Below are 12,475 nucleotides of genomic sequence, written 5' to 3'. Positions count from 1 at the left end.
CCTACTACAATAGGCCACCCTTTGAAGCCTAGGACACATAGCAACTCTACCTAATACACAGAAACAAACACAAGGAGGCAGGCAAAATGAGGAGACAAAGAAACATGTCCCAAATGAAAGAATAGAAAAAACTCCAGGAAAAGAACTAAATGAAACAGAGATAAGCAATCTAACAGATGCAGAGTTCCAAACATGGATTATAAGGTGCCCAATAAACTTAGTGAGGGTCTCAAGAGCATTAAAAAAGACCAGTCGGTAATGAAGGAAGCAGAGTTAGAAATGAAAGAGGCACTAACTGAAATAAAAAATAATTTACAGGGGAATCAATAGTAGAGCAAGTAAAGCCAAGAAACAAACCATCAATTTGGAATATAAGGAAGCAAAAACACGCAATCAGAAGAGCAAAAAAGAAAAAAGAATCCAAAAAAAATTAAGAAGCCTCCGGGACAACTTCAAGCATACCAACATTCACATCACGGGGGTGCCAGAGAGAAAAGAAAGAGAGCAAGAAATTGAAAACCTACTTGAAAAAAAATGATAGATAACTTCCCTAACCTGGTGAAGGAAGCAGATATACAAGTCTAGGAAACACAGAAGGTCCCAAAGAAAATGAACCCCAAGAGGCCAACACCAAGACACATCATCATCAAAATACAAAAGGTTCAAGACAAAGAGAATGTTAAAAGGAGCAAGAGAAAAACAGTTAGTTACCTACAAGGGAGCTCCCATAGACTGTTAGTTGATTTCTCAAAATAAACTATGTAGGCCAGAAAGGAGGACAAGAGATATACAAAGTGATGAAAAGCAAGAACCTACAACCAAGATTATTCTGTCCTGCAAAGCTATCATTTAGAATTGATGGACATATAAAGAGTTTCCCAGACAAGAAAAAGCTAAAGGTGTCCATCACCACCAAAACAGTATTATATGAAATGTTGAAGGGTCTTTTTGAGGAAAAAGAAGATAAAAAATATGAACAATTAAATGGCAATAAATACTTATCTATCAACAACTGAATCTACAAACAAAATGAATAAGCAGAACAGAAACAGACTCACAGATGGAGACTACTTTTTGTTGGTTGCCAGATGGGAGGGGGTTGGGAAAATGGGTGAAAAAGGTGAAGGGATTAAGAAGTACAATTGGGCCCTGGCCAGTTTGGCTCAGTGGTTAGAGCGTTGGCCTGCGGTCTGGAGAGACCCGGGTTCAGTTCCCGCTAAGGGCACGTACCTCGGTTGCAGTTTGTCCCCGGCCCTGATTGGTCGTGCGGGTGGCAGCCACTCGATGTGTCCCTTTCACATCGATGTTTCTCTCTCTCTCTCTCTTCCTCTCTCTCCCCCCCGCTCTATCTGTACAAAAAATGGAAAAATGTCCTCGGGTGAGGATAAAAAAAAATAAATAAATAAAAATAAAAAATAAAAATTAAAAAAAAAAAAAAAAAAAAAAGAAGTACAATTGGTTGTTAGACTGACAAACCTCAAAGGGAAGGGGGAGGGGGCATAGGAAAAGATAAACCAAAGAACTTATATGCATATATGTATAACCAATGGACACAGAAAATAGTATAGGGTAGGCAGGAGGGGGGCAGGAGCAGGGAAGAGGGGATCAGTAGCGTAAAAAGGAGGGACATCTATAATACATTCAACAATAAAGGTAAGTTAAAAAAAAGAATAAGCAGGTTCATTCATGTCAGAACTTTTCAGAGTCCTCACTATGCTTATATGCACTGGGATTCCCTAGTACAGGTACAGGATATGCAGTGTTTCCCAAACTTCACTGGTCACAGATTCCTTTTTTTCATGGAACTTCTTAAGAGACAAATAATTCTCTGAACACACTTTAAAAAGCCCTGCCCTAAGGACATCTTAGGCTTTATTTAAAACTGAATACTCCTAGGAATAAACTTAACCAAAGAAATAAAGGACCTATTCACATAAAACTACAGGTTATTGAAAAAAGAAATAGAGGAAGATATAAAAAAATGGAAGCACATACCTTGTTCATGGATTGGAAGAATTAACATCATTAAAATGTCCATACTTCCCAAAGCAATCTATAGATTCAATGCAATCCCCATCAAAATACCAACGACACACTTCACAGAAATAGAACAAATACTTCAAAAGTTCATATGGAACAATAGCCACACCAATATTGAAAAAGAACAAAGTTGGAGGGATCACATTACCAGATTTCAGGTTATACTACAAAGCCACTGTAATCAAAACAGCCTGGTACTGGCACAAGAACCAGCATATAGATCAATGGAAAAGAACAGAGAACTCAGAAATGGACCCAAGAAAATATGCTCAATTAATATTTGACAAAGAGGGCAAGAGCATACAGTGGAGTAAAACAGCCTCTTTAATAAATGGTGTTGGGGAAATTGGACAGCTACATGCAAAAAAATGAAACTAGATCATCAAATTACACCATACACAAAAATAAACTCAAAATGGATAAAAGACTTAAATGTGACTCGTGAATCCATAAAAATCCTAGAAGAAAATATAGGCAACAAAATTTCAGACATCATACGCAGCAGAATTTTCACCGCTACATCACCTAAGGCTACAGAAACAAAGGAGAAGATGAACACATGAGACTACATCAAACTAAAAAGCTTCTGCACAGCAAAAGATACAATCATCAAAATGAAAAGGCAACCCACTGTATGGGAGAGCATCACTGCCAATGATACATCAGATAAGGGATTAATTTCCAATATATGTAGAGTGCTTATACAGCTCAACAAAAGGAAGACAAAAAACCCAATTAATAAATGGGCAGAGGAGCTGAATAGACACCTCTCCAAACAGGACATGCAAATGGCTAAGAGACATAGGAAGAAATGCTCAACATCACTAATCATCAGAGAGATGCAAATTAAAATAACAATGAGGTATCACCTCACACCTGTCAGAATGGTTGCCATCAACAAATCATCAAACCACAAGTGTTGGCGAGGTTATGGAGAAAAGGGGACTCTAGTACACTGCTGGTGGGAATGCAGACTGGTGCAGCCACTATGGAAAACAATATGGTGTTACCTCAAAAAATTAAAAATTTAACTGCCATTTGACACAGTGATTCCACTTCTATGAATATACCCTAAGACGCCTGAAACACCAATCAGAAAGAATATATGCACCCCCATGTTCATAGCAGCACTATTTACAATAGCTAAGATCTGGAAACAGCCCAAATCTCCATCAGTAAACGAATGGATAAAAAAGCTGTGGTACATATACACAATGGAGTACTATGCAGCTGTAAGAAAGAAAATATCACCCTGGCCGGTTTGGCTCAGCGGTTAGAGCGTCGGCCTGCGGTACGGAGAGACCCGGGTTCAGTTCGCGCAAAGGGCACGTATTTCGGTTGCAGTTTGTCCCAGGCCCTGGTTGGTCGTGCAGGTGGCAGCCACTCGATGTGTCCCTTCACGTTGATGTTTCTCTCTCTCTCTCCCTTCCTCTCTTTCCCTCCCACTCTATCTGTACAAAAAATGGAAAAATATCCTCGGGTGAGGATAAAACAATAAAAAATAAAAAAAAGAAAGAAAAGATCTCTTATCCTTTGAGACGACATGGAGGGACCTAGAGAGTATTATCCTAAGCAAAACAAGCCAACTAGAGAAAGGCAAATATCACATGATCTCACTTATTTGTGGAATATAATGAACATAACAGTCTGAGGAACAGGGTAGTCCCAGAGACACGGAAGTGGGGTACAGACTCACAATCCCCAGAAGAGAGGGTAAGGGGGAGATAAACCACAGAACCTATATGCATGTATGCATGAACAATAAATGTGGACAACAAAGCTGGGGACAGAGTGGGGAGGGAGAGGAAGGGGAGTATCAGTGGAGGAAAGAGGAAAAACATCTGTAACAAAAATAAATTAATTAATTAATTTAAAAAAACAAACTGGATATTCCTGGACAGGTGATTTCCATTCTCACCTGAGTTTTTTATTCATGTTATTTTTCCTAACAAGAATCTTTACCCCTTTAACTCCTCCCAAGGAAATCATCTCACACTTTAAGATCCAACTCAAAGGCCACCTCTTAGACCTCCTCCGAATTCACTGCACCGTGGTTGGGGACAGCAAGTTAGAGCACCTACCCAGGAGCCACAGTTGGAAATTTATTCAAGTACATTTTGCCTTCACACTACGTATATGATTCATGAATAGGATTCTTCCTCATCTACATCTTCTTTGGCAGATGTTCATACCTACTACACTAACTTTTCACTTTTAATATTTTTTTACAACTAGAAGAAACCTATATATCCATCAATAGAGGTCTTTCCATACCCAGCATTGCATATTATATCACTCAGAATTACATAAATCTATATCTACAGGGCAACAGCTATCCTATGAACACAGCCGCATTAATTTTGGCTATCACTGAAAACAGATCAAACAGCCGATGCAAGAGCAGCTCGAAAATTATTCAATAATAGAAAATTCACAGAAATGAGTGATGCCTATGAAATGTGGGAGCAAACATTAGAGGGGAGGGTACAGGGCCTGTGAAGTACAGAAAATACAGGATCTGGATTACTGATGAGCAAGAATGAGGCAACTTCATAAAGAACATAGTAGAAATGAGGAAAAAAAGAAAATAAGATATAACACTCATTTCTTATAACTATGAACATGTTTACCCACCTGATTATTCTCTATTTCCCAGTGAATCACTTGATTATCAGATCCTCCAGAAACTAATTCAGTAGAAGGAGCTGAAAAAAATTATATCTTAGTAAATATTTTTGTTCTTTTTTATACCAGCTATTTTTAAAAATTTCAGCTATAGAAAAGATTTAAGAAAACTCGTATACCATTTACTTAGATTTACCTACTGTTAACATTTTGACATATTTGCCTAATAGCTTGTTCTTTCTCTGTATGTACAGGGTGGGGTAAAAGTGGATTTACAGTTGTGAGTATGCGAAGCACAGAGTTTATTCTTGTACTATTATTTACTAATTACTGTATTATTTTCCATACAAACAACTATAAACCTACCCTGTATATTAACAGACCTCCTTTTTGTTTTTGACATACTTAAAAATAAGTTGCAGACATCAGGACCTCTGATCCTCTAACACTTTACTATGGATCTCCTAAGAACTGGAAGGTTCCCCTATAGTACCACAATATAATTATCACATTCAAGAACTTTAACACTGACACAAAATCTTTATGTAATATACGGCTCATATTAAAATTTCCCCAAATTGTCCCAGTAAAGTCTTTTATAACTTTTCTAAAATTCAGAATCTAAGAACCACATATTGCATATTTAGTTGTCATCCTTCTTCAGTCTCCTTTAATATAGAATAGTTTCCCTGTCCCTCTTTTTTTGTGTGTGATAATGAGCATCCCAGCCAGTTGTTTTGCAGAATGTTCCTCAATTTAGATTTTTAAAAAGGGAGAAAGAATGCGTAATTTTGGCTTGGATTTTCCACTTATTTGTTTCTTCTGGCCTATTTGCTAGACATTTAGGGGAAGTAGCTGGGAGACTGTCTAAAAAACATTAGATAAGAACTCAGAAGTCCCAGGTTCCTGTCCTAACCCTGCTGTCAGCCAGCTGTGATCCTGGCATTTAATTTCTTCATACGTCACAGAAATTAAGCCATGTATCTAACTATGTGGTTTTGAACATTTTTATAAGGTACTTGATATGTGGGTTAGAAAGAATAACTACCCCGGGCCAGTTTGGCTCAGCGGTTGGAGCGTCGGCCTGCGGACCGGAGGGTCCCAGGTTCGGTTCCCACTGGGGGCAAGTACCAGAAAAATAAAAAAGAAAGAATAACTAAATTTTCTGGTGGTAGAGCCCTATTCTTAGAGAAAATCAATCCTAATAGTTACAGATTAGTGATACACAAGCAATTCAGTTTATTAACCTCACTTTTAAAAGGAAGATAAAATATACAAGCCCAAATTATTATTTTATAACAAATCCCTATACTGAGATTCAAATAGTCTTTGATGTCATCTGGTGGCAATTAATAAAAATTACAACTGTGTTTAGTATCTGCACTAATAGACATTTTTCCTACTATTTAATGGTTTTTACTGACTTAATGTGACTAATACTGAATTATTAACTGAAATAACTAGCTTATTCAACTTTTTTTTTTTTTTAATGTCACAGATAAAAGCATAGCAGCGTCTCACTAATTCAAAAAATTCTGCACTTGTGCCTGGCTCAGAATGCTCCTAATAAATGTTTATGAAATAAAAAATAAAATTATTTCAGAGTCCAGTAGGTATATTTAAGACATTTGAGAAAATTCCATAGGATTTTAGAAACACCATCTAAAAGCAGTATGTTATGATCTCACTTATATACGGAATATAATGAACATAACAGTCTGAGGAATACAGTAGACCCAGACACATGGAAGTAGGGCACAGACTGACATCTCTCAGAAGAGGGGATGGGGCGTGGGGGGGTGGGAAGAGATAAACCACAGAACTTATATGCATGTATGCATGACCAATGGACATGGACAACTAAGCCGGGGACAGGGTGGAGGGGGGTGGGGTGGGGGGTGCCAATGGGGTAAAAAGGTAAAATATCTGTAACAAAAAAATAAATAAATAAATAAAATTCAAAAAAAATAAAAAATAAAAAAAAAAATAAAAGCAGTATGTTAGCCCTGGCCCGTTTGGCTCAGCGGTTAGAGCATCGGCCTGCGGTCTGGAGAGAGCCCGGGTTTGGTTCCCCCTAAGGGCATGTACCTCGGTTGCAGTTTGTCCCCGGCCCTGGTTGGTTGTGCGGGTGGCAGCCACTCGATGTGTCTCTTTCACGTCGATGTTTCTCTCTCTCTCTCTCTCCCTCCCACTCTATCTGTACCAAAAAATGGAAAAATGTCCTCGGGTGAGGATAAAAAAAATAAATAAATAAAAAAAATAAATAAAAATAAAAGCAGTATGTTAATTAAACAGCAAATTTCAAATTGTTTGGTCTCAAGACTGCTTTGTGCTCTTAAAAATGTTTGAGGACCCCATAAAGCCTTTGTTTATATGGACTGACTATATGTACCAACATTAAACACATTAGAAATTTAAAATGAGAAATTTGAAAACTACTAGCTCGTCAGTTTACTTAAAAATCATAAACTCCATTACATATTAACAAAAATAACATTTTTATGAGGAAAAACCCCATATTTTCTAAAACAAAAAAATTAATGAGACACACTGTTTTACGTTTTTTAAAATCTCTTTACCATCTAACTTTATTAGAATACAGCTGGATTTTCACATCCGTTTCTGTATCTAATCTGTTGCGATGTCACACATCACGTAGCTGCTAAAAAGTGCCACTGTACAACTGTGACAGAATGAGAACGAAAACTGAATAACATTTTGATATTATTCTGAAAATAATTTTGACCTCACAGGTGTCACTAACCTCAAAGGGTCCCTGATCCAGTCCAAGTCTTTATTTTTCAGATGTTACTAAGGTACAATCTGGGGTAAACAAATACATGCAATATTCTACCTCAAAAAGCAATAGCTTGTCTGTGGCAGAAACAGCCTTACGAGTCAAATCTTCAGAACCCTAGCCTGGGCCCCAACATTGGCCCTGCTTACAGGCTTTTAAGCAGAAGCTATAGGGGTGGTGGGTCTTGTGACAACTGGAAGCTGCCTCTACCTCTTCCTAAGCACTACTGTGTTACCCGAGCTTCAATTGCTATAAAGTAAAAGTACAAGCCAGATGTTTCATTGGGCATACCGTTTTTTTTTCTATTTTCCAAGTGTATAATATCAGATAAGCTAATGATAAATTATGAGAAATGAAGAAAGAAAAATGACTAATCATACTTTAACAATTCTGATCAGCTTTAACAATCAGATGTATACTTACAGCCATCCTGTTTACAAATCCACTGTATGCAATTGACTCGAGCAGTGTGACCATTCAGGTTGGTAATGACAACCCTTTTCTTCAATGAAGAAAATACCAGTTAGTAAATTAGCATCTATTCTACAGAGGAATTAATAAAGTAATAAAAATCAGGTTTCAGTGTGTCTGATGCTAAAAAGTTCAGGATTACTTCAGAAAGAATCACTTTTCTTAATTTATAAACTTTTAACCATGGCTTAAACCATCTGTTCACTCTACTCACCACTCCATATTCCCAGTGTCCTATGCTGTCATCACACTAAGTTCTCAGGTCTTTATCTGCCTTGCTCTTGCTCACCACCCCACCCCCTTCCCACCTCTGTCCTATTCATCTGGGGAGCTCGTCTTGACACCCCAGACTAGATTAGGAACCTCTTCCTGGTGCTCTCACAGGTCTTGGGGGCCTTACTTCTACCAAGCTTGCATCAATTTGAGGGTTTTGTTGGAAAAATAAACAAACCTTCAGTAGAGGAATTTGTGAATAATAACTATAAATCCATGGCTCACTTTGCATGTCGTGGCTAATCACATGCTGAGTTTCTTTTTTTTTTTTTTTATCCTCACCCGTGGACATTTTTCCATTTTTTTGTTCAGATAGAGCGGGAGGGAGGGAGAGAGAAACGTAAACGTGAAAGAGACACATCGAGTAGTTGCCACCTGCACGACCCAACCAGGGCTGGGGATAAACTGCACCTGAGGTACATGCCCTTCACGGGAATTGAACCCGGGTCTCTCTGGACCACAGACTGACACTCTAACCGCTGAGCCAAACCGGCCAGAGCTGGGTTCTTTTTTTAAATCCTCACTTGAGGATATGTTGTTGTTGTTGTTTTTTATTTTAGAGGAGGAGGAAAAGAATGAGAAAGAAAAACATCGATGTGAGATGTGAGAAAGAAACATCAATCAGTTGCCTCCCATACGAGGCCCTGACCTAGCATCAAACCTGCAACCCAGGTACGTGCCCTGACCAGGAATCAAACCTGAAATCTTTCGGTGTACAGTGTACAGGTCGATGCTCCAACCGAGCCAAAACCGAGCCACACCAGAGCAGGTTTTGGGTTCTTAAACCCGAATGACACAAGGTCACCAGGCACAACTACTAAGGTCCTTAGACATCAGATCTCTTCAGAATGATGCTCTCACCAATATCACTCTACACTTGGGATGAAGACATTAACTCTGTGGTTACAGTGCCTTCCTCTTACAGCCCCTTTCTCTATTTATTGCCAACTGTACTGGCTTGATATCCACATATGTGCCAACTGGAATGCTCATGGCTGAGAAGAAAGGTATACAGAGGTAAAGTACACAAACTAGTATATTTCACAAAGGAGTTATTTGAGGTTGGGAAACAATTTACAGTAGTTTATCTTCTCTCTTAACTAGATTGAGAATCCTGTTAACAGGCAGGAGTTATTTAGTACCCATTATCTTTGTGTCATTACCACCCAGTCCAGGGCTAACCCACACAGGGTTCTCAAAAATTTGCTGAATGAACACCATCCCCAAAACTTTATTTTAGCATCTCATTTACTTAGCTCTTATTCCCACATTTAATTAAATGCCCAACAAGCAAATATTTAACAAAACAAAGTACTTTTCAGGCTCAATATGTTTCTTTTTTGATAAGTTAAAATCTCCTAACATGGCCACCGGATTATCATTAAAAATAAAAATGTGATGTAAGGCCCAGCTGGCATGGCTCAGTGGATTGAGCATCATCCCATGGACTGAGAGGTCCCAGTTTGATTCCCGGTCAGGGCACAAGCCCGGGTTGTGGGCTCAATCCCCAGTAGGGGGCATGCAGGAGGCAGTTGACTGATGTTTCTGTCTCTCTCTCTCTCTAAAAATTCAATAAAATATTTTTTAAAATGTGATATAAAGCCCTCGGTTTTATGTGCTTTCTCTTGTCAGGTAAGAGTGCATAGCAAAAAGAAACAAATGGAAAAGGGCAAGCAAGCTCAAGATACAGAAAGCAAACACAGCTGTAGCAGACATTGTCTTCTCGGCACGACTCTTACTACGATCTGGGGGGCCTTCTGTCCCCTGTGCACAATGGCAACTCTTAAGGAAAAACTGATTACACCAGATGCAGAAGAGGCAGCAGTCCCAATAATAAGACTTCTGTTGTGGGTGTTGGACATGTTGACATGGCAAGTGCCATCAGCTTTCTGGGAAAGTCTCTGGCTGATGAGCTTACTTTTGTGGATGTTTTGGAAGACAAACTCAAAAGAGAAATGATGGATCTGCAGCATGGGAGCGTATTTCTTAAGATACCTAAAATTGTAGCAGATAAAGACTACTCTAAGATTGTGGTGGTAACCACAGGAGTTCACCAGCAAGAGGGAGAGAGTAGTCTCAGCCTGGTGCAGAGGAATGTTAATGTCTTCAAATTCATTATTCCTCAGATCATCAAGTACAGTTCTGATTGCATCATAATTGTGGTTTCAAACCCAGTAAATATTCTCACATATGTTACCTAGAAACTAAGTGGATTACCCAAGAACTGTGTGATTAGAAGTGGATGTAATCTGGATTCTGCTAGATTTCGCTCAGCATTCATCCCAGCAGCTGCCATGGGATGGATTTTGGGAGAACATGGCAACTCATGTGTGGCTGTGAGGAGTGGAGTGAATGTGGCAGGCTTTTCTCTCCAGGAACTGAATCCAGAAATGGGAACGGACAATGATAGGGAAAATTGGAAGGCAGTGCACAGGATGGTGATTAAAAGTGCCTGTGAAGTCATTAAGCTAAAAGGATACTCCAACTGGGCTACTGGTTTAAGTGTGGCTGATCTCATTGAATCCATGTTGAAAAATCTATCCAGGATTCATTCAGTGTCAACGACGGTGAAGGGGATGTATAACACTGAGAATGAAGTCTTCCTGAGCCTTCTTGTATTCTGAATGTCTGGGGATTAACCAGTGTTATCAACTAGAAACTGAAGGATGATGAGGTTGCTGCTCAATTCAAGAAAGTACAGATACCCTACAGAACAACCAGAAGGACCTCAAAGACTTGTGACTTCAGGCTTTTAGGCTGCAGAGATTCAAAAACTACAATGTGATTAACCATGAGCCTTTAGTTCCCATCCATGTACATGGGTCACAGTTTGCTTTTATCTTCCTAAACATGTGAATCTGGGCTCACAGAATCAAAGCCCATGCTTGGGTTAATGCTTGCAGCATGAGTCCTTAATAAGTAAAATTAACTATCGTAGTGTGAAAAAAAGAGAAAGCAAATACAACTATTTTCTATATAAATTTGAACCTGCAAAGGGTGTGAGAATAATGGAATTTTTAATCAAGTTAATAAAACAGTACAACAAGAAATACATAAAGCTAGCTCCTGCACTGCATTTTAACTTCAAGCACTTTACCTTTTGTACTGAGGCTCTTTTTGAGACGCAACACTAACTGTATTGTCCAAAATTAACCAGTGGGAATGGGGACAAAGGAGCTCTGGGAAAACATGCAAAAACTAGCCATCCGAGAAGTTTGGTACAGAAAGGGCCAAGAAAATGATCAAGTGGGTGAAGGCCAGGGAATGGGTTAAGTCCTGCCTTACAACTAGTGCTTAGGACACCTATCCCCTACGACCTTTACCCCAGTGGCACTTTCTTTAAGATGTCCAAAATACAAGTAATATGTTGCTGTTTCTCATTCAATACAACAAACGTTTATAAAATAACATTGCGGGAAATATAGAAATGAGATAGCATCTGTGATAATGGATTTTATCCATACCTACATTGCAAATATTTCAAAACCCAAACTAATTATTTAACAGTACTACGGTTTCCACAGAAGGCTTCAGAAAAAGTTGTCATCATTCGGGTATCTACGTAGGGCTAACAGGTCACTGGGGGGACATGGTAACCCCAGGCTGACGGACTGCGCGAAACCGCGGGGAGCGCGTCTGGCGCGTCCACCGCAGAGCCCTCAGCCAGACGCGCTCCCCGAAGCGAACCAGACCGCACACCGGTCCCCCTCGCTCTGGCGCTGCGTCCACAGTCCAGAGCACCCAGCTGATCCCGCCCCAGAAGCACTCGGGGTCAGGCGTCCGGCCACCTCTTACCCCAGGATCATAGAGCACCACGGAACAGGACGTGCCGAAGGCCAGAAGTCCTCCGGGCCCGGGGCTCCAGGACAGGGCTCCCCGCACCCGGTTAGGGCAGCAAAACACGTGAGATGTCTGCAGCACGGATGCCACCATGTTGCTGGCTGGTCAGCAGCAGAGACCTGGGCGCGCACTTCCGCCCTCCGAGCGGAACTACTCGCGAGGCCGCCTCCCCCGCTCGCGTAATCCGCACCGCGTTTCGAGGCAGCCGGGGGCGGGGCGGAGATGGGCCCGCCCCCTCCAGCCGCGCCCCCCGCCCTGGCTCGAGTGGTCCTCGGTGCCCGACCGTGGACCTGCTCACGAACACGGCCTCCGTCCCAAGGACGAAGACCCGACCGGAGTAGCTCAGGACCTTCCAGGAAAACCCGCGGCTCAAGTACCAGGGCAGCTTCAGGAACGTCTCGCTGCCCCTCACGCCCAGACTCCCAGCAG

General features: G+C 40.5%; 1 protein-coding gene and 1 pseudogene across 1 annotated transcript in view; one reads left to right on the top strand and one right to left on the bottom strand.

Annotated features, from left to right (window-relative positions):
- The window catches only part of ELP2 (elongator acetyltransferase complex subunit 2), a 50,981-nt gene extending 38,827 nt beyond the window's left edge, over positions 1–12,154 (bottom strand). Inside the window, exons 1-3 of the mRNA XM_036245016.1 lie at positions 12,002–12,154; positions 7,886–7,964; positions 4,675–4,745 (exon numbers count right to left, since the gene is read on the bottom strand). Coding sequence (XP_036100909.1) covers positions 4,675–4,745; positions 7,886–7,964; positions 12,002–12,139 — 288 coding nt within the window. The 5' untranslated portion in view covers positions 12,140–12,154. The remainder of the gene's footprint in view (positions 1–4,674; positions 4,746–7,885; positions 7,965–12,001) is intronic.
- On the top strand, positions 9,980–10,948 carry LOC118618634 (annotated as a pseudogene).
- Positions 12,155–12,475: the final 321 nt, after the last annotated feature.

This window comes from Molossus molossus, unplaced genomic scaffold, assembly GCF_014108415.1.
Source record: "Molossus molossus isolate mMolMol1 unplaced genomic scaffold, mMolMol1.p scaffold_m16_p_6, whole genome shotgun sequence".
Lineage (NCBI taxonomy): Eukaryota > Metazoa > Chordata > Mammalia > Chiroptera > Molossidae > Molossus > Molossus molossus.
This window is presented reverse-complemented; position numbering and strand designations above follow the sequence as displayed.